We start from the raw sequence: 25060 nt of genomic DNA on the forward strand, positions 1-25060 counted from the left end.
CAACGGCGTCTATTAAACAAATTAATCTACACTCTGTTGCTAAGAAAAACTAAATTATTCTATTTCCGGCCATTACAATAAAAAGTATGTATGTATTTATTTATCTATTAGTAAAAATATTAAATACAAAATGACAAAAGCTATAACTCTGCCAAAAACCGTGATGCCACACGGGTGTTGTCGGTTCCAGTTTCTGTCACTGGGTGGAGCGCGTGCCTCCCCGTTCTGCTCCAGGATTTGACGTGTCGTCTGTTTTTTCTACACTTCCTGCTTCCTCCATGACTGTTTTGAGCCAGCAGTTCTATCCGTAAACACATCGGTAGGAATCGCTAAACGTGGCAATGGTGTGAAGTTTTGGGATCGGCGGTGGTGTGTGTGATTCTGATTGAAGTCTGAGCTTTGATCGCTGTCAATCATGCAGTTCTCTCCCACCAACGGAGATTTTACCTTCGTTTCATCGACGGACGCTGAAGGTACGATAGTTACAGGCCCAAATGCATACAAACACCTCTGATCTGATCGATGTTAAAATTCTATTATAGGCATGTTGTTTTAATGATTTATACATAATAATATGTTCCTACATTAGTAAGGGATATGATCTTCTTTAAGTCATTACATGTTGTTTAGAAGAATGGCATTTGTTGGGCAGTGTCAATAAACCTCAATATAATGGAAACCCTTTACACCAGAACTCAGCGGTACCATTGATGCCCCGGATGTCACACTTAACATGGGCCCAGATGCTCCAAAGGACGCCTATGCCACCACTTTCCTGAGGCAGAGGGGTTATGGATGGTTGCTTGAGGTGGATGAAGATGAATCGGAGGACACTAAGCCGCTCCTGTAAGGCTGCTGACACGTGGATTTAAGGGCACTGGTTCTTGTGGTTTTAGTTGTAAACACTTGCCTGTTTGTGCAGGGAGGAGTTGGATATTGATCTGAAGGACATCTACTACAAAATCAGATGTGTGCTGATGCCCATGCCCTCACTGGGATTCAACAGACAGGTAGTGAGGGACAACCCTGACTTCTGGGGGCCACTGGCTGTTGTACTGCTCTTCTCTATGATCTCCATCTACGGACAGTTCAGGGTGGGTACATGAAACACGTCTGTTTATCATGACAATGTGCATGATTTTTTATTTGTACGGTCTTAAAGAGCATTTGGTTTATTTAGATATTTTGTTAATGAATTGCATACTAAAGTAGCTTTAGAAAGGGCTTAATTTAGAGAGGAAAGAAAGTGTAATAAATGCGTGATTTAATTATATATGTAGATCTATGTCATGTTCTTTTCTGACCAATCAGGTTGTTTCCTGGATTATTACTATCTGGATATTCGGTTCTCTGACAATTTTTCTCCTCGCAAGAGTGCTGGGTGGAGAGGTATAAATGTCCTACATTGTGTCAGAAAATACATGAGTTTAATAATCTCAAAGGGATCATTCTTACCAACTTATGCTTATGTTTTTAAATAGGTGTCTTACGGTCAAGTTCTTGGAGTGATCGGATATTCCTTGCTCCCACTCATTGTTATAGCTCCACTTTTTCTGGTCATTGGGGGTTTTGAAGTTGTCTCTACACTTATAAAGGTAAGAGCATAAAAAATAAAATAATACTTTATTAAAATAAATGGCATTACATGCTAAATAATGTGGTTTGTTTCTGTGTTTTGTTTTTTTTCTAGCTTTTCGGGGTGTTTTGGGCTGCGTACAGTGCTGCATCTTTACTTGTGGGTGATGAATTCAAAACAAAGAAACCCCTCCTGATATATCCCATTTTCCTTTTGTACATCTATTTCCTGTCCTTGTATACTGGAGTCTGATTTCACCACAAGCTTTGATTGGCTCGTTGCTTGGACATTGACTGTTTGACGCTGACTGTGAGGAGATGCACAGCAGTGATTTCTCATAAAGACTGTGGAGTTAGCATTATCCTCACTTCTTTTTATGTTCTTTTACTGTGTATAAAGTCCTATATGATATGGGGTGATTAGGTGTACAGACATTATAGTGTATTTAACCGCTTCCATCAATTTTGTACACAATTAAAAGCAGCATCTTTTATTGTGGAATCCCTGTTTTCACTGTGCCACCACCGGAAAAATAAATATGATGCAAGCAAGGGATTCTCACATTTTATATTGTTAAATAATTATGAAACTCAGCACATAACTCATGTGAAAAAAACTAATGGTGTAAGCTTAAGGAAAATAGGGGTTTCAGTAAAAGGGTGACCCAGTGCCAGTTTTTTATGGTTCACAGAATTTTAATTGTAATTTATGAAATTCCAAACAGAAAAGTTGTATGTAGGCAGTACAGCTTGCATTAAAAATGTCTTCTAAGAATGGGTGCCTTGAATTGCTTGTTTTATATGGCTGTGGTGTATTGTATTTAAGTAATGTAAATGTACTGTAGCCAAATAGGAAAGGAGTTTTTATTTGTAGAACATGCAAGTTAAAACAACTTTCTACCTGGTGATATGTATGTTGCAAAAATATGTTACTTTAGCTAAAATAATTCTGGAGTCTGGAAATGTTATAAGAATTATACATCATAAATCAAATTAAAAGCTATCAACACTATAATCAAACCCTGTGATGAATCTGTTTAATGTTGACTGTAGTATGATACTGATGTATGATAAATGGTAAAAGGGAAAAATCACAATAATCAAAAGGTGTTTTTCTAGTAGTTTAAAGGAAAACACCACCGTTTCTCAATATTTCACTATGTTCTTACCTCTACTTGGATAAATTAATACATGCCTATCTTTTTTTAATGCGTGCATTTAATCTTTGTACAGCGTGTCATGAATGTGTTAGCATTTAGCTTAGCCCCATTAATTCCTTAGGATCCAAACAGGGATTAATTTAGAAGCAACCAAACACTTCCATGTTTTCCCTATTTGAAGACTTAGTTACTCATGGCACAAAACGTGGCGATTTATAATGCAGGTAAAAATGAGAACTATATTTTATGGCAGAAGAGCAGTTACTGTGCATTCACACTGCCACCGGCGAGAGCGTCTATAAAGCTCTGGCTGCACTGCCAACGATGCTATAGAAAACATTTAGTGGACGCTCGAATGCATTCTCTGAACTCTTCTCAAGTGGAGGTTTCTGTCTTCCGATTGGTTGCCACCGAATGTTTCCACCTTCCGATTGGTTGCTGCCGAACCGCGTCATAGCTCATTACCATAAAGTTGAACTGATTTCAACTTTCCTCAACGCTTCCGCCGTACATGACACGTCGCTGCTCGCCAGATCTCCCCGCTAGCTCTCATTGAAAATGAATGACTTACGGCCACTTTGACGCTCTTGCCGGTCTGAATGCGCACTTATTTTGCAGTACTTCAACCTCGGCGAGCAATAACATTATCACACCTGACTACTTCCCCTCTCGCTCAAACTTCCGTCAATATTACTGCGCATGAGGTCGAAGTGCTGCAAATTAAGTGCTCTTCTGCCATACAATATAGTTATCATTTTTGACCGCTTAAAAAAATCGCCCCATTTTATTTTGTGCCACCATACTTACTCGTTTAATTACTCATGTAACAGTTTTTAAATAGGGAAAAGATGGAAGTGTTTGGTGGCTTCTAAATTCATCCGTTTGGATCCTAACAAATGAATGGGGCTAAGCTAAATGCTAACACATTCACAACGCGCTGTACAAAGATTAAGTGCACGCATTGAAAAAAGATGTATGTATTAATTCATCTAAGTTGAGGTAAGAACATAGTAAAATATTGAAACATTGGTGTATACCTTTAAAAGAGCCAAATATAAAACACTGCAGCAGTTAATGTTTTTTATAACCATGTATTTTGTAGAGAATAAATTTGGGGAATTATTTTATCAAAGATTTACAAGACTAAACAATCATATAAGTGTAGTTTTTTATTACACATTTGCTAAGGTTGTGCATTGTGGTCTATAAAACATTAGTCTGTTTCATTGGTAAGGTAATAAACCTAAAAGATTTAAACTTAACTTAAGAAAATAAACATTAAAAATACATATTTTTCAAATCAATCAATCTGTCCATCCATCCATCGCGGAATAGCGCCCCTAGAGGTTCGGCGGGCGATGACACAGTAACTACGCCAGTTCCGTTTCCCCGCTGAATGTGTGAGCAGAAGGAGCCGCTGGTTTCCGCTCCGCTGATGGTGAATCGCTGCTCCTGCGGTATCGGGAGGAGGTTAACAGCCCGCAGTGGAAGCGCAGCGGTACTTGAGGATTAAGATTGAACAGTTTCTTGTCGAGTCGCATCCACGGAGGAACTACTGAAGGAGGAGGGTAGGCAGGAAGGGAAGATAGCAGGAAGATGGCGGCGGCGGCGGCCTCGCCAGGTTCGCCGGACTGGGTCGTGCTGAGGGACGGCTGCCTTCGCTGCGACGAGGAGGGCCTGCGGAGCCTGTCTTACCACCCGGCCCTTAACGCCATCCTGGCAGTCACCAGCCGGGGCAGCATCAAAGTCATCGACGGCACCTCCGGCTCTATTTTACAGGCCTCAGCTCTGCACGGTGAGTTTTGCTCTGGACTGTTTCTGAGGGATTTAAAACGGCCGAGACTTTATCAGATAGCAGGATCAGACATTACGTTACATAGGTATTTCGTACTAGTCTGGCCTTCCTCAGAGATAAGGAGAGTGGGAAATCATTTGCTCCTAGTGCCAGCGATTAAGGACGAGAGAGAAACCAATTGGGGAACAGTATCACAATTATCAGATTCTTAGTAAGTTATGTCTTTAATTACTAGACAGTCACATGGTGCAGTGTTTTAAAAAAAATGACACCTCAGTATTTAGGCTCCTTATGAGGAGTGTTTGAGAACTGACACTCATTCCTGAGGTCCAGTGATGGAGGTGTGTGTGGTCCTTTGATAGATCAGAATGATCAGTATCAGATTGATCCTTCATTACTGGGCCTCTTAATGGAGCAGTGTTTTGTGATCGATCTCATTGTTACGTATGACAGGGAGGTCCCCAACCTTCATAGACCCATAGATTAAGGCTGACAATATGTTTAATAACACTAACAATCCTGTGACTACAAAGAAGTGTTGTTGCTGAAATGAAACCTCCCTCTCAGAGCATCCGTATGCCACTGTTTAGGGCCTGCTGGTGCTGCCTGATTAACGTTACTTGAAACATTTCACACTGCGGCTTTACTTACAAATATAAATTTGTTACTATTAATACCTCGTCTTTACAGTCCACGTGCAACCAAAACTAAACGAAAACAAAAACTGAAAGCGGTTTTGATCTTCATTGTAAAGCGGCATTAAAGCTAAATCCAAACATTAGCAAATATCAGCTAGTCACTGTGTATATGCGGCTGCTTATGTGTGTTTTTGTTTTAGTTGGGATCAGTAACAACCAACATTTTAATACGTGTCAGTGATTAATATTGCATATGAGGATTGATTTAAGATTCATTTATTAACAATTTATAGATTGTTTTTGTCCAGCTGACAGAGGTTTAGCTAATTAAGCTAACGTTAGCCTACCGTTAGCCTAGCCTAGCCTGCTACAGTATAACAGCTCATGTTTAGCTCATGTTTAGCGCAACAGATGACAGCTGACTTTAATAATACACACAGCACAGTGATTTAAAATTTCATTTAATTGAATGCTTGTATTGTATGTGCAAGGTTTTGTTGTTAAACTTGTTGACCAGAGGATGAGTTCTGCACATTGTGACATTGCGTTTTATTTTATATTTTATCATGTTTAAAAGGCTTAATTAGACGTATGGATACGTCCCTGACGCAGTGCTGTTCAGTAAGCAAATGGGTTATGCCGTAGAGACATTAACATATTCAACCTAATAAATGAATGAATATATTTGTGATCATGATCAAGGGTTGTCAAACTTTGTAAGGCAGGCTTTGTTTCAAATCTGCTAACAAGAAGAGTTATTGTCAAAGTTGCAGTACAAATACATTTCAAGTGAAAATGTATCTCATCATGTTTGTGCATACAGCATTTCTCTTAAGTGTAGCTAATTATAAATGTGTTATTCATCAACTAAATAAATTTTCTATATTTATGATGGGGGCCCTCACAAAAGGTTAATCATACATGGGGGTCTTTGGCATCATAAAGTTTGAAAACCCCTGATCATGATTTTAATTAACAGCCTGATAAACTGTTACAATATAGTCTCAGCCCTAAATGACAATTGTTGTGGAGTCTTTTGAAGGTCCCAATAAACATTTGCTTATGTAAGATTAAAGGGCACCTATTGTCAGATTCACGATTTTTCATTTCCTTTGGTGTGTAAATATATTAGTAGGGGAGAGCTGGGCACAACCTAACGCATTTTGGTTTTGGCTCAATTATTTAAAAAATATTTGAGTTTGATTAATTATATTTTTACACAAGCAACCCACACATCTCTGCTGCAAATGACCATTTGAAGTTTGTTTCTAATACTTAACATTCTGGACAATTACACCAAACATAACAGAATTGCAAATGTTACAACTTACTCCAGTGATGGGGTTAATTGTAACAGGCAGGGGGTTAGTTGTAACACTTGCTAAAAAGATAGTTTGCAGGCAAATATTTAAATACTATTTTGTCTATATACTTGAATTGGATATTGTTATATATCTGCCTATAATAGACAAGTATTTACATTATTCATCCCTCATCTAACCATAGTTCAATTATAAATATGTGAGAAAAAGCAGCACATTAATGACAATTTTTTTATGTGAGTCTGTAAAAACTACACTAAAGTCTCAAAATCAAATTCTGAGATGATAAGCATCAAAGTCTGATTTTAGCCATTTATTTCATTATGATTTTAATCTTTGACATGACCATATTCAATTAATAATAAAGATATGAACAATAATTTTTTTCACACAATTTTGGATAAGACAGGCACATTTATTTTGTTGGCAGCCAGCAATCATTAGTCTGTAGCCTATTTAAAACAATGGCAAGAATAAGGCTAATGTTAGCTGTTTTCATATTGTTAGTGCTGAGGGGTTATTTGTAACACAGCGTTACAACTAACCCGGCTGGGTGAAAATATTTTCAAGCCTACCAAAAAAGTTGCCAAGTGCTGCAGACATATTTCAAAAGGATGCTATGTTTTAGTCAACAAGACACTGATTAAGATGACATAACATTGGTTTTGCTATCTTACAAACCCACATCAGAAACCTTTAAATTTACTTACATGCCACCAAAACATTCTTTCATCAATAACTCAATGGAAAAACATTATACATTTCCATAAATTTGGGGAAGACCAAAACCAGAAAAGAAATCGCTCAACCCTGTGCAACAATGTAAACCGTTTGTGTTATAACTAACCCTGTGTTAGTTTTTGCCCCGCACACCCCTACATTGTAACGATATGCAAAAGGTACATACCCCCAAAGTAAACAATGACATGAGTTCCAATAGCCAATCACAATGTACAGATTAGCTGGCCAATCATGGACAAAGCGCTTTTCAAATCTATGAGTTTTGTACAAAATCTGTGCGTTTCAGCAAGAGAGTGAAATCTGGAGCTACAAAATGTAGGATATGTGGAAAATAATGTGTTTTTTGAACCATAAACCATGCAAACACATTTTAAGGATATAATATATTTGTGTGTAATATAATCTATGCAGATCTTTATTGTTGGTTAGAAGGTATGGTTAAAACTTGTGGGATGTTTAAATATGTTTTTTGCTATTTATTTACTGTTTGAAGTTGCAATTCATTTTGGCAGGAAATATTGGCACAGAGAAAACCACAAAACAATTCATGCACACTTATTTTGATGATTGGATTGATGCATTGGAAGGTTTTCCTTTTTTTGTGAAACAACCACTTTAAATGTTAATGTATTTTTTTGAGTGCACCAACAGAAAATAACATGATTTAAAATAACAATGTCCAGTGGCAAGTAACAATGGCCGGTGAATGCAGATTCAGGTTTTATAAGATAACAGGTAATTTACACTTGTGAACCCTCAACAACTTGCTTTGCATTTTGTAAATAGATTTTGAACATTCTGTTATCAATATTTTATCTGGACATTTCTGCACACAAAATTTCAGTTTTATGTTGCATATAACTGTCTACCAGTCATGCATGGTAAAGGATGTGCTTGGTTTTACATTCAGAATAAAGGGGAGCAGAACATAATGGAATCGCTTGCCAAAGCCAGAGCCATTTTTCACTTTTTCTTATTTTGATTTGTTAAAACGAAGGTGTAGCACAGCATTTGCATACATATTTATGTAGTCAACTTGCAGTTGTTTCGGGTGTGAGAGACGTGACGGGTTTTTGATTGGTTTATTTTCTTATCTAAATTTCATTTTATACAGTCTGTTTAATAAAAAAAGGAGAGCATGCATATTCAAGCTGTCTTCGACAGGTGCATGAGAAAATATATCAAAGTGTGAGGATAAACAGAAAGGGGACAAATCCAGACATTGTTAATCTATTCCCTTTTTATAAAAGATAAAATGGCAACATTGCGATCACTAGAGGTCACGGTAAATCTGTTTATATAACTAATAGGTTTGATAAATATCTAAATATGAAATGATTCAAAGGCAAAATTTGCACTTATATTTTCTCTTTCTTTTGGGGAGCAGCTAAACCCGGGGGCCGGGTGAGGTGTCAGTACTTCCCAGCAGTGGATAAGGTGCTGTTTGTGGACGATTATGCTGTTGGCTGCAGGAAGGACTTGAATGGGATCCTTCTTTTGGACACGGCTCTCCAGGCTCCTGTGTCCAAGCCAGAGGACATGGTGCAGCTGGAGCTGCCTGTGACTGAGGTAAGAAACTTAGCATAGGCATAAACCAGATCCAAAACCTAAATCAAATAGATGCATAAAATCACACCCTATACCCTAAATAATGAGCTCTGCCTTGATAAATATATAAGTTGCGGTAAATCACTTGACCTTTTATCTGTCCATAATTGATTATGTGGTTTTTATCTTCATGCCTTTCAAGATCAGAGTCAACTCTGAAACGAGTCTTCACCTCTAGATAGTCACATTATACCAGTATTACTTTAACCTCTGTCAACTTTTAATGTTTGCGAACAATGTGTGATCACAGGTTACATTTTGACCTTGTACTGAGGTCAGTGTTCTGTGATATAATATATCGCACTGCTGCATTCCCGTGATTCGCACACAGCCTTATGATGAGAATTATTGTCATCCTGTACCATACTATGTGGTGTACATTACAACCACACCGAATACTAGTTGGTTGAGCAAGCATGGTGATGTGACGATCGCATAACCAGTCTGACAAAGAGTGCAATGCAGACAGACTGGTCCATTGTATCTTAGGACACACTCTGAAAACAAACCTTAAAATTAACACCACTCCCTGGTACTGTACTTTAGTGTATGAAGACCGGCGGTCTGAGGGTTATTGTAGACTAATGCTCTGACAAACCTGAGACAGTTTGAGCTGTAAAATGTAATACAAATGTTTTGTAACTGTATTATTTTGCCTTGTCAGTGACCTGCCCCAAACCTTAAGGTGTGGTTGGTACCATGTGAAATATAAGAACACTCTCATTGATACATTTTGACTGTAGAGAGTCAAAGCATGACCTCCATTTCTTTATATGTTTAGTATATCAATATTTTTATTTTACTTCCATTTAGGTCTGTCCAACGATTAATCACGATTAATGGCATACAAAATAAAAGTTTGTTTACATAATATATGTGTGTGTCCTGTGTGTAATTATGATGTATATATAAATAAACATACTTTCATATATATATATTATATATTAGTTTATATATTTTATATTATATGTAAAATATTAATTTATATATTTTATATTATATATAAAATATATTAATTTATATATTTATAGACGGTTTCTGCAGTAACAACATAAACAAGTACCGTAACTTCCGGTAAACTCCGCTAAGAATAAATAACAACAAAGTTATTTAAACGTAGTTTATTTATATAACAAGCAAAAAACAACAACACGTAGATTACTTAGGAAACCAAGAGATACATTTTTAGCAACTAGTCAGACCATTAAAAAAAAAAATGAAACCGGAACTAAAGTTCGGATCCAGACATGTATCGCATCAGCGCATGTGCGTCCGATGAAATCGTCTATATATTTTATATATAAATTAAAAAATGGATATATAAATAAAAAAATTCTTCAATTTATACATGTATGGGTGTGTTTATATATTTATACATAATTGCACATAGGACAAACACATATATTATGCAAACACAAACTTTTATTATGTATGCGATTAATCCTGATTAATCATTTGTCAGCACTACCTGAGCGCTTTTGATTTGTCTGAGATTTTTATCTAGCTATTAACATACCACAATAACACATGCAGTGATCTGTTCCTAAAATGCATTAATCTACTACACGCACATTTGAGATGATGTTTCAGGACAATAGAGGCCATTGAAATCATAACAAGCTTCCAACAGATGTGTTTGGTCACATGAGTTAACAGTTCTCCTGCCCTGAACTGACATGGTTCAGTCATGTGATATCACACCTTGTTTAGAAAGGCCATTCATGATTATGTACAGTGAACTATGTAAACATGTATCTTTACCACAGTTCTGGATGAAAATCTTTTTGAATAGCAGCTTTTTTTATTGCATAATGGTGATCATGATTTGTTATGATTGCCTTTACGTTTTTCATCTAACACGGGCACTACATCACATTTACATTCATAGCGACTTGAATTCAAGTTTTACATTGTATCAGTATGTGTTTCCTGCGATTGAACCCATAACCTTTGCATTGCTAAAGGGGATGCATCACTTCCACTCCTGTCAATAGCGACATTGCAGTCATGCCATTTTTATGAGTTTCTGCCAATGTGTTCGTTCAGTGTTATTTAAAAAAAGCTTTACATAATTTTGAATTCCTGTAGATCAATTGGTATGGCATTGTGTTTGTATTAGGGCTGTCACTTTTGAGAAAAATCAAATTCGAACGGATTTTGAATATCATGCAATGTATCCGAATATATTCGAATATCTAGGCGCAGCCCACCCCCCGACGCATCAAAAACCGCGGATTTAATGCCCGTCATTGACAAGCACACGTATCCCGCGCTTGAGCGTGTTTGTGACCAGAACTGTCATTGACAACAAGCACACATACAAAGCCTATCCCACGCGTTTGTTAGCCATCATTCACAAGTACATTAACCCTGCGCGTGCTGTTTGCTTGCCCGTTTTCAATGATAGAGAGCACAAACCCTTTGATACTTGAGATGAAATTAAACTTACCAAGTTACCGCTGAGTTAAGCAGATCTCACTTGTCGTCAATGTGACGCGCAACAGTCAGCACATGATCATTTCAAATCCGTTTACAAGACAAATGCTGTTGTTGTTTAATATAAAGTTTACATTGCGTTGTAAAAATTATGAAATTATCTTCATACATGCTAATTTCATAATGCGAACGTATTAACACAAGCTTTTTATTCTGCTATAATATTTAACAACACTATAAACAATATGTCATTTTATATACAAACTATAATTCTATCTTGACATGCACATGAGGTTCATTTTGGTCCCATTTGATTCCCTCTCTTGTGCACAGTTGCCGTCGTCGGTCTCACTCTCAGCCTCCTTCCTATTACGAGGTGTTACTGTAAAAAATGCGCTACACGTGGCATTTAAAAAACCGGATGGTTTATTTATAGTTAGAATACGGATATTTCACGTCATGTTCGAATGCATATTCGAATATCGAATAAAAAGTGACAGCCCTAGTTTGTATAGGTTTGATCCCAGGGGAACACACATACTTAAAAATGTATGCCTTCTGATGCACTGGAGTCATTTTGGTTGAAAGCATATGCACATTTTAAGTGCATAAATTGTATAAAATGTTTGTAGTGCTCCTGTAAAGCTCAATGGTAGAGCATTGTGTTAGCATTGCAAAAGGTCAAAGGTTCGATTCCAAGGAACACACATACTGATATAAATGGGTATATACACTTTCCTAAAGGATTATTTAGGAACACCTGTTAAATTTCTCATTAATGAAATTATCTAATCAACCAATCACATTGCAGTTGCTTCAATGTATTTAGGGGTGTGGTCCTGTTCAAGACAATCTCCTGAACTCCAAACTGAATGTTAGAATGTGAAAGAAAGGTGATTTAAGCATTTTTGAACTTGGCATGGTTGTTGGTGCCAGACGGGCCAGTTTGAGTATTTCACAATCTGCTCAGTTACTGGGATTTTCACGCACAACCATTTCTAGGGTTGACAAAGAATGGTGTGAAAAGGTAAAAACATCCAGTATGTGGCAGTCCTGTGGGCGAAAATGCCTTGTTGATGCTAGAGGTCAGAGGAGAATGGGCCGACTGATTCAAGCTGATAGAAAAGCAACTTTGACTGAAATAACCACTCGTTACAACTGAGGTATGCAGCAAAGCATTTGTGAAGCCACAACACAGACAACCTTGAGGCGGATGGGCTACAACAGCAGAAGACCCCACAGGGTACCACTCATCTCCACTACAAACAGGAAAAAGAGGCAACAATTTGCACGAGCTCAGCGAAATTGGACAGTTGAAGACTGGAAAAATGTTGCCTGGTCTTGAGGAGTCTCGATTTCTGTTGAGACATTCAGATGGTAGAGTCAGAATTTGGGGTAAACAGAATGAGAACATGGATCCATCATGCCTTGTTACCACTGTTTTCTTGGCACACTTTAGGCCCCTTAGTGCCAATTGGGCATCGTTTAAATGCAACGGCCTACCTGAGCATTGTTTCTGACCATGTCCATCCCTTTATGACCACCATGTACCCATCCTCTGATGGCTACATCCAGCAGGATAATGCACCATGTCACAAAGCTTGAATCATTTCAAATTGGTTTCTTGAACATGACAATGAGTTCACTGTACTAAAATAGCACCCACAGTCACCAGATCTCAACCCAATAGAGCATCTTTTGGATGTGGTGGAACGGGAGCTTTGTGCCCTGGATGTGCATTTCACAAATCTCCATCAACTGCAAGATGCTATCCTATCAATATGGGCCAAGATTTCTAAAGATTGCTTTTTAGCACCTTGTTGAATCAATGCCACATAGAATTAAGGCAGTTCTGAAGGTGAAATAGGGTCAAACACAGTATTAGTATGGTGTTCCTAATAATCCTTTAGCTGAGTGTATATTGTAATCCACTGCAAGTTGCTTTTTATAAAACCATCTGCCAAATGTATAAATGGTCTTTTTGTGATCGTGTAAGATCTAATATTTTCAATAAGCACTCTTGTGCTATTGATTGTGCTATCAATTGAGATCAGCTTCCATTTAAAAGCTTAAGAAATGTAATGATATAACACCTCAACGCTAGCATTTGATAAAGACATGAGAAGATACAAAGCTGATGGATGTTGCCATAGCCGCAGGAATTAAGGTTTGACTGGACGATAAGTCTGACATGTGTTCATGTATTTCCCCACAGGCCCAGCAGATGTTGTACGCCTGTCTGGAAAAGGTGGACGTCTCTAACACAGAGGGCTACGATCTGTTTCTCACCCAGCTCAAGGAAGGCCTGGAGAATACCTCACATGAGACTGCAGCCAATCATAAAGTGGCAAAGGTGAGTTTGATAGGAAGTTACATAATGCATAACTCTTACTGAATATGAAAAACTGCAATATAGTATATTTTCTAATTGCTTTGGAGTTTTTCTGTGCGATTGTTTACACGGTCCGCTCTAAATATTGGCTTGTATTTATGTGTCATGTGAACAAAGTCGTAAGTTCTTAGTGTTCTTAACCACAGGTCCTGGTTCTCTCTTTCCCACACACATTCTGTAACATTGCTCATCTGTTCATCATTGTGCTGTGCTGGGATTTGGCTTCATGTTTCAAAGCTGCAGAGCTTCTTTCAAACTACTTTACTCTTAATTTTGTGGATAACATAAGGTCTGGAGAGTTCATGTTAGAAAAAATTGAGTTCCAGAGTCTGTGTGTGTGTTACAACATGTTTGCTAATGTAACGCAATCTGATTCATGTTTGTTGTTTAATAAGCAAGAATAGTCGAGTCATGTAGCATTACTCCTTATAGATTATTCATGAGCGACATCCTGACTGTGACTGTGATCTATGCAGATACACACACAAGATGTATTGAACAGTGGTACTGCAGAGCTCAGATCAGTATCCCTGCAGCAATTGAAGTGTGATCAAAGACTGCGTATAATGCAAAGTTGAAGATCAAAAGAAACACAAATCTTACAAGAAGCACAAACTTACAAACCTTGAGATCTCTAATGCATAGATTTCTGTGTAATACTGTAAGAATGTTGGGAGAGATTTTTCTTTCTTTACTAACTTTTTCACACCTCAAAATTCCTGTTTTGTTTTTCTCTCTCTGATTCTGGATTCTCATTACTCTATTCTTCAATCATAGAATCAGATATACACACACACACACACACACACACAAACAAACACACACCAGAGACAACTATCACCAAACCGCTTTATCACTGGTTTGTGAAAATAATGTACAAGACTACAGCTTTTTTATTTGTTACGTGTTTTAAAAGATGCTGATTTGAGATATGTTGAGTCCTAGATCACCACTCTTATTATGAGACCTCTTATGAAGGGTAAAAAATAAAATTACGCCACGTTTCTCCTCTGCGTCCTCTATGCCATCAGTGAATTACTGCAGTCCTGTTCATGCAGCTTTGCAGTAGGCTACAAGCATAGGGAATCAGTCCCATGTTTTTAAATGAAGGTAAGGGCAACCTTCCCTTGTTTACTCATCTAGGCCTTTTTTTCTCTAATTTGGCAGACACCCATAGATCACTCCTGTAACAATGGGTGTCAGCTCCAGTGATGGATTTCTCTCTCAGCTCTCTGATGACCTCTCACAGACCACTATGCGGGCATCTGGATCTTTCCCGACTGTTAGAGAAAGCACAGACTATGTAGAATGTTGTGATGATGTGTTATTCAGACATTTGTTCAACATCAGAGGTTTATGTAGGTTTTAATTAGAGTAGAGATTCAGATAGGTCAGGATGGTTGTGTTGGAGCTTGTTAAAACATGCATGTTGAAATTAGAAATGCTCAGAGTCTTTGCAGGTGCTATTAAAAACAGCCTTGCAGTTTTACAAGATATTGCTTGTCTTGTCTGTTTGGTCTCATCATAACTGTGAATGCTGTAGAAATATGAAGACAAAGAGCTTGGTTGTCTTTGTTTTTTTCTTTGGAAACAGTAAATTGGGGTGAGAAATCAAAAGGGTATTTTTCTGTATAATAAAAAGCCTTAAGTTTACATAATTCCCCAGAACCATAATTTGCTGTTGTTAGTCAGGGGCTGGTACCTTCTTCTAGAAATCATTTGATTTGACGAAAATTATGATATACCTTGAGTTTATGATGAGTCGTTAATATTTTTAGTCAAATAAGAGTTTATTTGAAACATCTGTTAATATTTGTCACTTTAACGCTCTCATTTCTCCAGTGGGCAACAGTGACCTTCCATCTCCCTCATCACGTTTTGAAGGTGGTCACGAGTGCCATCGTGAACGAGCTAAAGAAGTTAAATCAGAATGTGGCAGCCCTCTCGGTCGCCTCATCGGTCATGGACAGACTCTCCTACCTCTTCCCGAGTGGTAGGCCAGAACTGGGTGTCGGACCTGGGCGCTCCGTAGACAGGTAACTAGAAAAGATTGAGGCACTATAGCTTCTGTTTTTTTTTTTTGTATCACCACAGAGTTCAGAATTTTACTTTCGCTTTTAAAGTTATGGCTTTAATAATGTTATCTTTGGAGACTGGCAATAAACACATTAACTTTATTATTTAATAGTATTTTGGTATTTTATTAGTGGTATTACTTATATTAAAGGTTAGTTGTTTATTTAAAAAACTTTAACCTAAGCCTTTAAACCTTAGTAAGGAACCCATCCCACACAAGTTGTTACCTTAGATACTTTCTCTTTTTTGTATATAGTAATGCTTAGTTTAGTTTAGTTTTAGACAATGCTTAATATTTTATTTAGTTTCAGTTTATTTTGCCGTATGTGTCTCTTTGCTAGGATATTTTGTTTGGCCTAAGTGTGTGTGTGATATTTACAGATCTTTGATGTACAGTGAAGCTAACAGGAGAGAAACATTCACGTCCTGGCCTCATTCTGGCTACAGGTGGGCTCAGCCTGATCCAATGGCTCAAGCGGGCTTTTATCACCAGGTTTGTATCATCATAGTAGCAATTGGTTTTCAGATCTAATTTGTTTCGTCTTAGGTTCAGTTGGCTTTTCTCAGTTTTATTTTCAGTTTCTTTCCTTATGCCCACTAATTGATATTGAAAGTATGAATGTATGCACTATGATTAAGTTAAATTAGTTTGAGGTCCTGAGGTCTGACCTAAAAAAGTTGGTCTAATTCCTGATGTATAAAATTCATTACTAGTAGCAAATTGGAATCTGTTTTATTAAGCACTGACATAAGCAATGACACAACTTTGGGTGGTACCAATGGCAAATGGGGTTTGGAATTTGATTATTTTGCTATTCTGACTGCAGCTTGTGGTTGTACAGGGATTGCACAACTTTAATGCCATTCACATCATTAGCCTTTGAATTAGCTGGCGTGAGATCAAAGATTTTATTTTCAGTTTTAGTTTTAAAGTGATTCCGGGATTTCCCCATGATGCTTTGTTACCTTCAGTAATGCCTCTACCCAACTTGCCATGCATGCCAGAAAGGGTTGAGCTGCATGGGTAACCAAGGAGACCACACTGCTCCTCTCACCCATGTTCCCTGTTGTCATGCCAACCATACAGAGCAAAGGGAGAACAGTGGCCTCTGTGTTGTGGATGAAAGCATGCGAAGAGAAATTCTGTTGGTTTAAAGAGAAAGTGTGATGTTTTTCTGTTAAGATTTGTCCTTATTTTTTAAGTCTGAAAGAAGTATTTTAACTTCTGGTGAGATTCTGGTGTTAATAGATCCCTAACTGCCTAAATGTGTTAATTGTGGCATAAAACATAATTTTTGTGGAAGTGCAAACAGTTGTCTGTGGTCAAGAAAATATTGCTGGCACACTGTTATTTTGTAACACTTAAGTGCTTCTATCGGTCATATTATGTTAGTCAGCTGTTTGTCTGTTCTAGCTAGATTTTGACATTTTTATTGGAGCCTTTACACTAGGCATAACCTTTTTTGTTGACTAGTCTTTTTTCTTGGCTGTTTGTTATTACACTGATGTGGTAACTAGATGCTTGAAAATGTCTCGATAATGCTAACAGATTGTTGTCGCCTTTCTTCCAGCCTGCATCTACAGGTGATGACCGGGCCATGTGCTTTACCTGCAGCGTGTGTTTGGTGTGCTGGGAGCCTACAGATGAGCCGTGGTGAGCCAATTTCTGCTATGAAATATTATCTATTCACACATCAGAAAAAAACTGTTACTACATGTTTTACATTAATATAAAAAGCAAAAATAAGTACTTCCCACTTAATCCCTTAATTCCACCCCTTTAGGTCCGAGCATGAGCGCCATTCGCCCAACTGTCCATTTGTGAAAGGAGAGCACACCCAAAATGTACCGCTGTCTGTCACCTTGGCCACCAGCCCCGCCCAATTTCCAAGTGCAGATGGTTCGGATAAAATCGTGTGTTACGGGTTTGGTAGCTGCCCTCATTTTCTTGCTACAGCAACCAAAAGGGGAAAGATTTGCATCTGGGATGTTTCCAAGCTCATGAAGGTAGGTTTATCCTTAAAAAAAAAACAATTTAGAGACTAAAAAACAGACTACAGTCATTAACGGTCATGGAGATTGGCACACAGTAAACCTATACGTCTGTACACTATATCAAGCTGTATCTCACCTGTGCAGGTGCATTTAAAGTTTGAGGTGAACCCGTATGACCCAGCCATCCTGAGACAGCTGATCCTGTCCGGCAGTGAACAGCAGGGTGTTACAGGCACAGAGTCACGCAGACCCACTCTCTCCTGGCTAGAGGAGGCTACTTGCTGCTCTGACTTACCCAAACTAGAGGGGGACAGGTTCTGAAACCACATATCTATACTTTGCGTTTTCTTAAAGATGACTGTGTATTGGACATTTGTTATGTTTGTGTTTTCAGTGATGACCAGATAGAGGATTCAGACAGTGAAGAGCCATCCAGATCAGAGTCCGTCACAGGTAAATACACATTCCATGTTGATATACAGTCAGTATATGAGTTGCATAATCATTTCATTTTGGCACTACTGGGAAATTGATAGTTAAGATGTAAAAGGGTTTAAACCAACAAGAACAATAGAACAACAACATGTATGAAACTGTAAGGAAGGTCCTATGCCAGACATTGTCAATGAACATATCCTTTTCTCTTATATAGGCCCACTGGGTCAGAAGGAGACGATGGAGGTGAGTCTGGGAGTTACAGCCCTCAGTGTTCTTCAACAGCCTGAGAAGTTGCAATGGGAGGTGGTGGCCAGTGTATTGGAGGACACCGTTAAAGACCTAGAGGAGCTGGGTGCCAATCCTACACATTCACTTGGTCCCCCTAAAACCGACAAGGGCAAGGACAGGACAGCCGAACACCACAACATTCCCTTCCCCTGCCTGCTGGCCGGAGGACTGCTAAGCTACCGGTCAGCGGCTAGTTCTCCACTAGGTCCCCCTCCGTCTCGGCGCTCTATGGATAGCCCAGTAAGGACTGCTGCCCCTGAGGGGCTTTCTTCAGACCAGGGTCTCATGGAGATTGAATCCTGTAATCCCCCCACAGACCTGGGCTCCCCTAACCCACCACCAGCTGCACCTGTGCATAGGACTATGCCTGTACTACTCCTGTACAGCATTAAAGAAGCAGATGAGAAGTCTTCAGGGAAAGTTTTCACCCAGATGAATAACCTGATGAGCAAAGGGCTTCACGAGGAAGGGTTCACCGTCCCACAGATAATTGAGATGGAATTCGACACACATGAACAGCTGCTGCTACAGGACCCTCCCATCACATACATTCAGCAGTTTGCTGATGCAGCAGCTGGACTTGGGCCATTGGATGGTGAAAAGTGGAGCTCACTGGCTCCAAGGCCAGGTTCTCTCGTGCAATGTTTGAGGTTACCCAAAGCCTTGGAGGATGAGAACTTGTATGTGGACTCCATTACACCTTGCAGCGATGGCTTGCACTTGTTAGTCGGCCTTCAGCCATGCTCTGTAGAGTCTCTTAGTGCAATCAATCAGGTGGAGGTGTTAAACACCCTAAATCGTCTGCACTCGGCCCTATGCGGAAATCGCAAGAGACAGACACTGGCCAATGGCCATGACGCCCACTCGGGCACTTCACCTCCACAGACCCCTCTTATCCTACCCCCATATGACCAGCAACAACCCCATACTTCCAGGCCTCTAGTGGGCAGCGGTGGTGGTGGTGGATACCTTGCACTCTACAAGTTGAACTATTCCACCCGCATTGTGACCTTGGAGGAGGAACCAGTGAAGGTGCAGCAGATCCGTGACCCACGGGATGCTGTCACATCACTCCTCCTCCTGCCTCCAGATGTGCTGGACGGCAGAGAGGATGACGGAGAAGAGACGTCCGAGGAGTCGACGCCCTCAGGGCTCAAAAATGGCTCAGGGACGGCAGCAGCCATAGGAACAGCTGGCCCAAGCATGGGATCAGCTGTTGGAAAAGAAAAGAGAGGAGAGGTAGTTGGACTTGGGCACCTAGTGGTGACCACACAGGCAGGTTTCATCATGATTCTGGACTTGTCCACCCTAGAGGTGCTGGCCAAGGTGGAGCCACCCAAGAAGGAGGGCACAGAAGAGGTGGACCCCTTTGTCTCTGTAACCTACTGCTCAGGCACTGACCGGCTGTGTGCCTGCACAAAAGGTGGGCAAGATGCTACACTTACTGATCCATTCAGGTCTAACTCGAAAGTCAAATTCATTATACTAATACATTTTTATTTGGGTATTAACCGCACACTGGGTGCGTTAACTGTTGTACTGTTACAGCGTTCCTTTGAAGCCTTTGCGTTCACAGTTTTCTTCAGTTTAGCTTGCCACCCACATATACCTCATCACCACGGTAACCAATAATATTCTCATTGACGATAATGGGATCACCCACTCGCTCTCAACATGCACATTGCTCACTGACATCACAGAGATGTGACCTTGGGAACTTGGGAAGGCAGGGAGTTTGTCTATTGCTCTTGATAGGCTGAATTAAGAAAGGTTGATTGATTTACTGTTTGAATGACTAAAATAAGTTTGGTTAAAACTATAAATATCTAAATCTCCTGTTATATCACAGATAGGAGAAATGTCCATTTCAGTCTGTGAGCACATTTACACCTGGTATTTAAGATGTGTTTTGCTCGATCAGATCACAAGTGGATGAGAGACACGCATGTTCGTTTACACCTGGTGTTTTATTCCATCTCTTTTGTACACTTTCGACTAGGGGTTTGCCGATAGATGATAGTATTGTGTATCCACGATCGTCAGACAAATCGCCAACAGCAGGCTTTTTATGACGATAGTTGGCGATGATTATTTTTATCATCATAGTTTCACATTAACATGTGCATTGCATGCTTTTCCTCGCATGAGAGCGTTTGTGGGTTTCACTTTGCACAAGATAGCTTGTAACGTGTGCGGATTCCTTCTCGCACGCACCTGGACATAATGCGCACGTCTTGGACTCTTGCTCGGACCTGAATGTGCGCGGCATGGACTCCTTCAATAATGCGCACGATTTGAACTCTTTCTCGCACATGAGCCTGTAATACCTCTGAGATTTCCTTGTACTAGAGAGTAGGGCTGCACAATAAATTGCATGTGATAGGATTGCGCATCTCATCGGTAAAGCCGGATCCTTGATTAGTAGTTAATCACCATCACCTGCTTTCAAATGGAGCCGCATTTACTACACAAAGACGTAGTTCACTGACAAGCTGGACCATATCGCATACATATCTCAAGCGATACGTCCGCGATAATTAATGCGAAAGTGCCCCGGTTGTCAGTGAACTACGGCTCTGTGTTAAAAAAGCCTTTTTACTACTTTACTACTTTACTACTAATCAAAGAACCGGCTTTACTGATGAGATGCGCATGACAATCACATCTGATTTATCGTGCAGCCCTACTATAGAGGTTGTAATCGCACGCAGAGGGTTAAAACCAGCAAGTGTTTTGTTCCCGCTCCCTGGCACGCAGGAAATTTTTGAGCGCCTGGGCTTTTCCGCGCTCAGATTAATGGCATCAGTTTAAGGTTGCGGTCATGACAGTGTTGTCCTTGCTTCTTTTTTGTTCATCAATCAAGTGACTTGTCATAAATTAGTTAAAAATTAACACATTTATACTATCATGTATAGGCGATTTGACAGGCTGACAATAGGAAGATCTCGAAATGGGGCAAATTGCCCAACACTACTTCACAACACTACGCTTCTGTCCTGAGTACTTTGAGGGCATGGTCTGTATGTCGTTAAAACACGAGCATGATAAATGATGGGTTTAAATTGACGCACACTAATATTACGTGAGAGTTCCACTGCTGCACAAGGTTTTGTACATGTATATGTAAGGGGTTTCTCAGATATTTTAGAGCAATTGACGAATAAGGTTGTACAACACAAAATGAAAAAGGCGGAGAGCAGCTGCTTTAGTTTCATCAACGATACCCTAAAGATTGCGCTGAACAATGTGGGTTTGTGCTAAAAGATAAGTCTGATGTTTATAAACATTGTGCTTTGTACATCACACATTAGATCAGTAGACGGTCTATTGTGGCTGTTCAAACACATTCGACCACATGACGGTCTGCACCACAAGCGCAATCCAGTCGAATGCGTTTTAGACTACATCTAAATGTGGTCTAAAGTGGACAACTTAAAGGCACACAAGGCAAGTCTTGAGTATTATCTCTCTACTAGCTCCCCCTAGTGTCTGGGAGTAAATGCGTTCTATATCTAAGACTATACGAGACTGAAGGACACCGGGTCGGATACAGCGAACTTGCAAGTGGGGTATTCTTCCTACAGACGGTAGGGGCGGGCGAGAGAGTCTTCATTCGTCATGTAATGAGTCATTTAACCATATACCGACTTACGAAGATGATTTATTAACATAAAAATGCTGCCTTGTGTCCCTTCAAAATAATTTCACATCCCGTTCATACCTGTAATTACATTGTCCATTTGTGATCCAGCTGACCAAAACGCATCCTTATTCAAGATGTAAACAGGGCTTTTGTGTAGACCGTGAGGAAGGCATCATTCACCATATTCCTAGTGCTACTTGCAAAAAGGAAGTTAGGCTGTGTTTGGGTTTAAATAATTAATGTCTTCTTAAATGTGTTTTGTATTCTTAAGCTTGAATGTTGTAGTTTATCAATTCCAGCTGTTCGGTTCATTTACTTATGCACCTTGTGTTTGCATGTATTAGTGGAACAAAAGGGAAATTCCTTACTTTAGTTTCTTTTTCTGCTCTGCCTCAATGTCTTTGCTAGTTAGTAGTGTAAACCATGTGGCTTGTTGTGGTGAGGTATGATTTTACTTTTTAAAGCTATTAGACTTTAACCAGAAACGTTCAAAAAAAAAAAAAAATTACATTTGGGCTGTGCAATTAATCGTTTTTGATTTTCAATAATTTTTTTGATTTAAACAATTAAAAAAACAAGATAAGCGAGGTAAAACAATAATTGTGCGATTAAAATATAAATTGCATGATGCTGGACTGATGTGTTTGTAGGGCACTTTGAAAGCACCACTGCTTTGACACCTGTAGTCTATTGGACTGTAGTCTATAAATGCATGTTATCAAAGTCACCGAGTAATTGTGTTAAATAACCATTTTAGCCATAGTCAAGCAGCCCTAATTTACATTTGAAGAAGGGACCTCAGCCATATTTATAGACCAGAATATCAGACGCAGTAGGGGTGGAATTGGCAACCACTCAGAACAAGCTAAAAACTGCATGTCATAAAGATATTTACTTATGCTGTGTAAACACTTTACATTTCCGAAGCACTTTTGGTTTCTTTATTAAAGTGATAAGCTTGAACTCATAAGTGGAGGGGGTGTTTTATCTTTTTAAAGGTGGAGAGCTTCATTTCCTTCAAATTGGAGGTGTGTGTGATGATATTGATGATGCCGACATTTTTGTCGACGGACCCATGTCTAATAGGACAGAGCAACTACTGGACGGAGCAAAACCTACATCTAATCCCTCGAGCCCAGGTATTACAGGTGAGTGACTTGCACATGGCCGCGTGGACACGTTGTGTTTTGATCCATTATAACACAGGGGATCAAGCAAAATGCCCCACCAACTACCTCTAAGAAATCCACATATAGATGCATACTATACCATAAGCAAGGGGTGGGCATTCCAGGTCCTGGATTAGGGTTGGAGCTAAATAGTGGACAGTGGCCCTCCAGGACCAGTAACCGTAACCTAGTACGCAAAGTAACCTGATGTTTTATTTTAAATGGGGATGGCAATAGAGAGGCAAATGTTACGTATTGCAGCTTTTGTGTGCTTTATATCTCTTGGTTATCGATGATATGAAGTGTTTGTTTTTCTGAGAAAATCACACCCTCTCTATAATGGGGTCTCATTTCTGTTCTTTCACGTAAGTATGCACAGTACATTAAACCTTCTATCTGTTAGTAGGAGTTGACCTCCTGGTGGACCAGCCATTGACCGTAGAGATTCTCTCATCACTTGTGGAACTAACACGGTTTGAGACACTGACGCCACGCTTCTCGGCCACAGTGCCCCCTTGCTGGGTGGAGGTACAGCAGGAGCAGCAACAAAGACGTCACCCGCAACACCTCCACCAGCAGCATCATGGCGACGCAGCACAACACACACGCACATGGAAACTACAGAGCGACAGGTACATGAGAACCATTACAGCTGCATAGCTACTTTGGTACAAGGTATATGCTTAGAGTAATGCAGTATCATGCAGGCACAAAAAGCATGAGTGTCATGGGACTATAGAAATGTCCTTTTCCTACTTCTTGGGAGATAATTACCATTTAGTCCTGGGCGGACACCTTTGCTGTTTATGTATTGAAACGATACAGTTAAATTAACCCCTCTGTCTCTCAGCTCCAGTTGGGATGAACATGTTTTCGAGCTGGTCCTGCCCAAGGCCTGCATGGTGGGACATGTGGACTTCAAGTTCGTGCTGAACAGCAGTATTACAAACATCCCTCAGATCCAGGTCACACTGCTGAAGAACAAGTCCCCAGGCCTGGGCAAAGTCAACGGTGGGTACAGGCAAAGGCAAACGAGAGCGAGTCATTGTATCTTGACAAACAACTCGATTTTATCAGCATTTGTTTATCGCTTTGCTACATTTTTGTTTAAATGTTTGTGTAACAGAGACGGCAGTGGACAGGCAGATTGTCTTCCCCTTGTCTCACGTCCTCCACTCAAACGGAGAGAAGAATGGGCAGCCACACTTGCATGACTTCTCAGAAGACATCCAGTTCATGGATATAGAGGAGTCACCAGGTAAGAGTACTTTGTAAAGGGTCTTGTTGACTAATATTAAAGTGTTCTTATGTATTTGTGCCAAATGTATGAAAGAGAGTCTGATCACAGTGAATAATTGGCATAAAACGAATTCCAACCATTTCCATGAAATGTTTTTTTTTTCTTTCTTTAGAAATGTATTCTTGTTAAGAGCATGGGCAGCAATATAATATATAGGTCAATACTTACATTATGTTTTTTCTGACCTGTACTTTTTTATATAGAGAGTGCATTTTTTTTTTATTTAATCCTACATTTTGAAGGGCACCAATATTCCCATTTTTACCAGATGTAATATACGTCTCAGGTGTGCCCAGAATATGTCTGTGAAATCTCAGCTTAAATTTTTTATAATACAATTTATTAGAGCATGCCCAAAATGCCCCTATTACTGAAAAAAATGATTAATTCAATTCACTAAATTTTTTAAGGTAAGTAGTTGCAATCAATTTATGTAAGCTACATTTAAGCAAAAGTTGTTTTGTTTTTCTAATTTTTTTTTGTT

The 25060-nt window shown here is 39.4% G+C and overlaps 2 protein-coding genes across 12 annotated transcripts in view; both read left to right on the forward strand.

Annotated features, from left to right (window-relative positions):
• The first annotated feature begins 248 nt into the window (after nucleotides 1-248).
• On the forward strand, nucleotides 249-2595 carry yipf4 (Yip1 domain family, member 4). The gene is made up of 6 exons (XM_065244991.2): nucleotides 249-473; nucleotides 693-846; nucleotides 923-1094; nucleotides 1312-1389; nucleotides 1482-1595; nucleotides 1691-2595. The coding sequence occupies exons 1-6, from the start codon at nucleotides 416-418 to the stop codon at nucleotides 1826-1828; spliced, it is 714 nt and encodes a 237-aa protein (XP_065101063.1). The 5' UTR covers nucleotides 249-415; the 3' UTR covers nucleotides 1829-2595.
• Nucleotides 2596-4099: 1504 nt separating this feature from the next.
• birc6 (baculoviral IAP repeat containing 6) overlaps nucleotides 4100-25060 on the forward strand; it is a 114768-nt gene continuing 93807 nt past the window's right edge. For 7 of the 11 annotated variants that reach the window (XM_065297468.1, XM_065297475.1, XM_065297469.1 and 4 more), the window contains exons 1-14: nucleotides 4100-4530; nucleotides 8619-8800; nucleotides 13491-13628; nucleotides 15510-15703; nucleotides 16125-16236; nucleotides 17315-17397; nucleotides 17528-17750; nucleotides 17883-18052; nucleotides 18133-18191; nucleotides 18391-19887; nucleotides 23106-23255; nucleotides 23680-23908; nucleotides 24127-24287; nucleotides 24403-24534. In XM_065297468.1, coding sequence (XP_065153540.1) covers nucleotides 4332-4530; nucleotides 8619-8800; nucleotides 13491-13628; nucleotides 15510-15703; nucleotides 16125-16236; nucleotides 17315-17397; nucleotides 17528-17750; nucleotides 17883-18052; nucleotides 18133-18191; nucleotides 18391-19887; nucleotides 23106-23255; nucleotides 23680-23908; nucleotides 24127-24287; nucleotides 24403-24534 — 3529 coding nt within the window. In that variant the 5' untranslated portion in view covers nucleotides 4100-4331. The remainder of the gene's footprint in view (nucleotides 4531-8618; nucleotides 8801-13490; nucleotides 13629-15509; nucleotides 15704-16124; nucleotides 16237-17314; nucleotides 17398-17527; nucleotides 17751-17882; nucleotides 18053-18132; nucleotides 18192-18390; nucleotides 19888-23105; nucleotides 23256-23679; nucleotides 23909-24126; nucleotides 24288-24402; nucleotides 24535-25060) is intronic. The other 4 variants (XM_065297472.1, XM_065297477.1, XM_065297478.1 and 1 more) reach the window with 2 other exon arrangements.

The sequence above is a fragment of the Paramisgurnus dabryanus genome, chromosome 17, assembly GCF_030506205.2.
Source record: "Paramisgurnus dabryanus chromosome 17, PD_genome_1.1, whole genome shotgun sequence".
Classification (NCBI taxonomy): Eukaryota; Metazoa; Chordata; class Actinopteri; order Cypriniformes; family Cobitidae; genus Paramisgurnus; species Paramisgurnus dabryanus.

Coding starts and splice junctions, on each gene's coding strand:
- yipf4 (XM_065244991.2), top strand. CDS start 416: ATGCAGTTCTCTCCCACCAACGGAGATTTTACCTTCGTTTCATCGACG. Junction 847..922: donor GAGGACACTAAGCCGCTCCT/GTAAGGCTGCTG, acceptor CTGTTTGTGCAG/GGAGGAGTTGGATATTGATC. Junction 1,095..1,311: donor CCATCTACGGACAGTTCAGG/GTGGGTACATGA, acceptor CTGACCAATCAG/GTTGTTTCCTGGATTATTAC.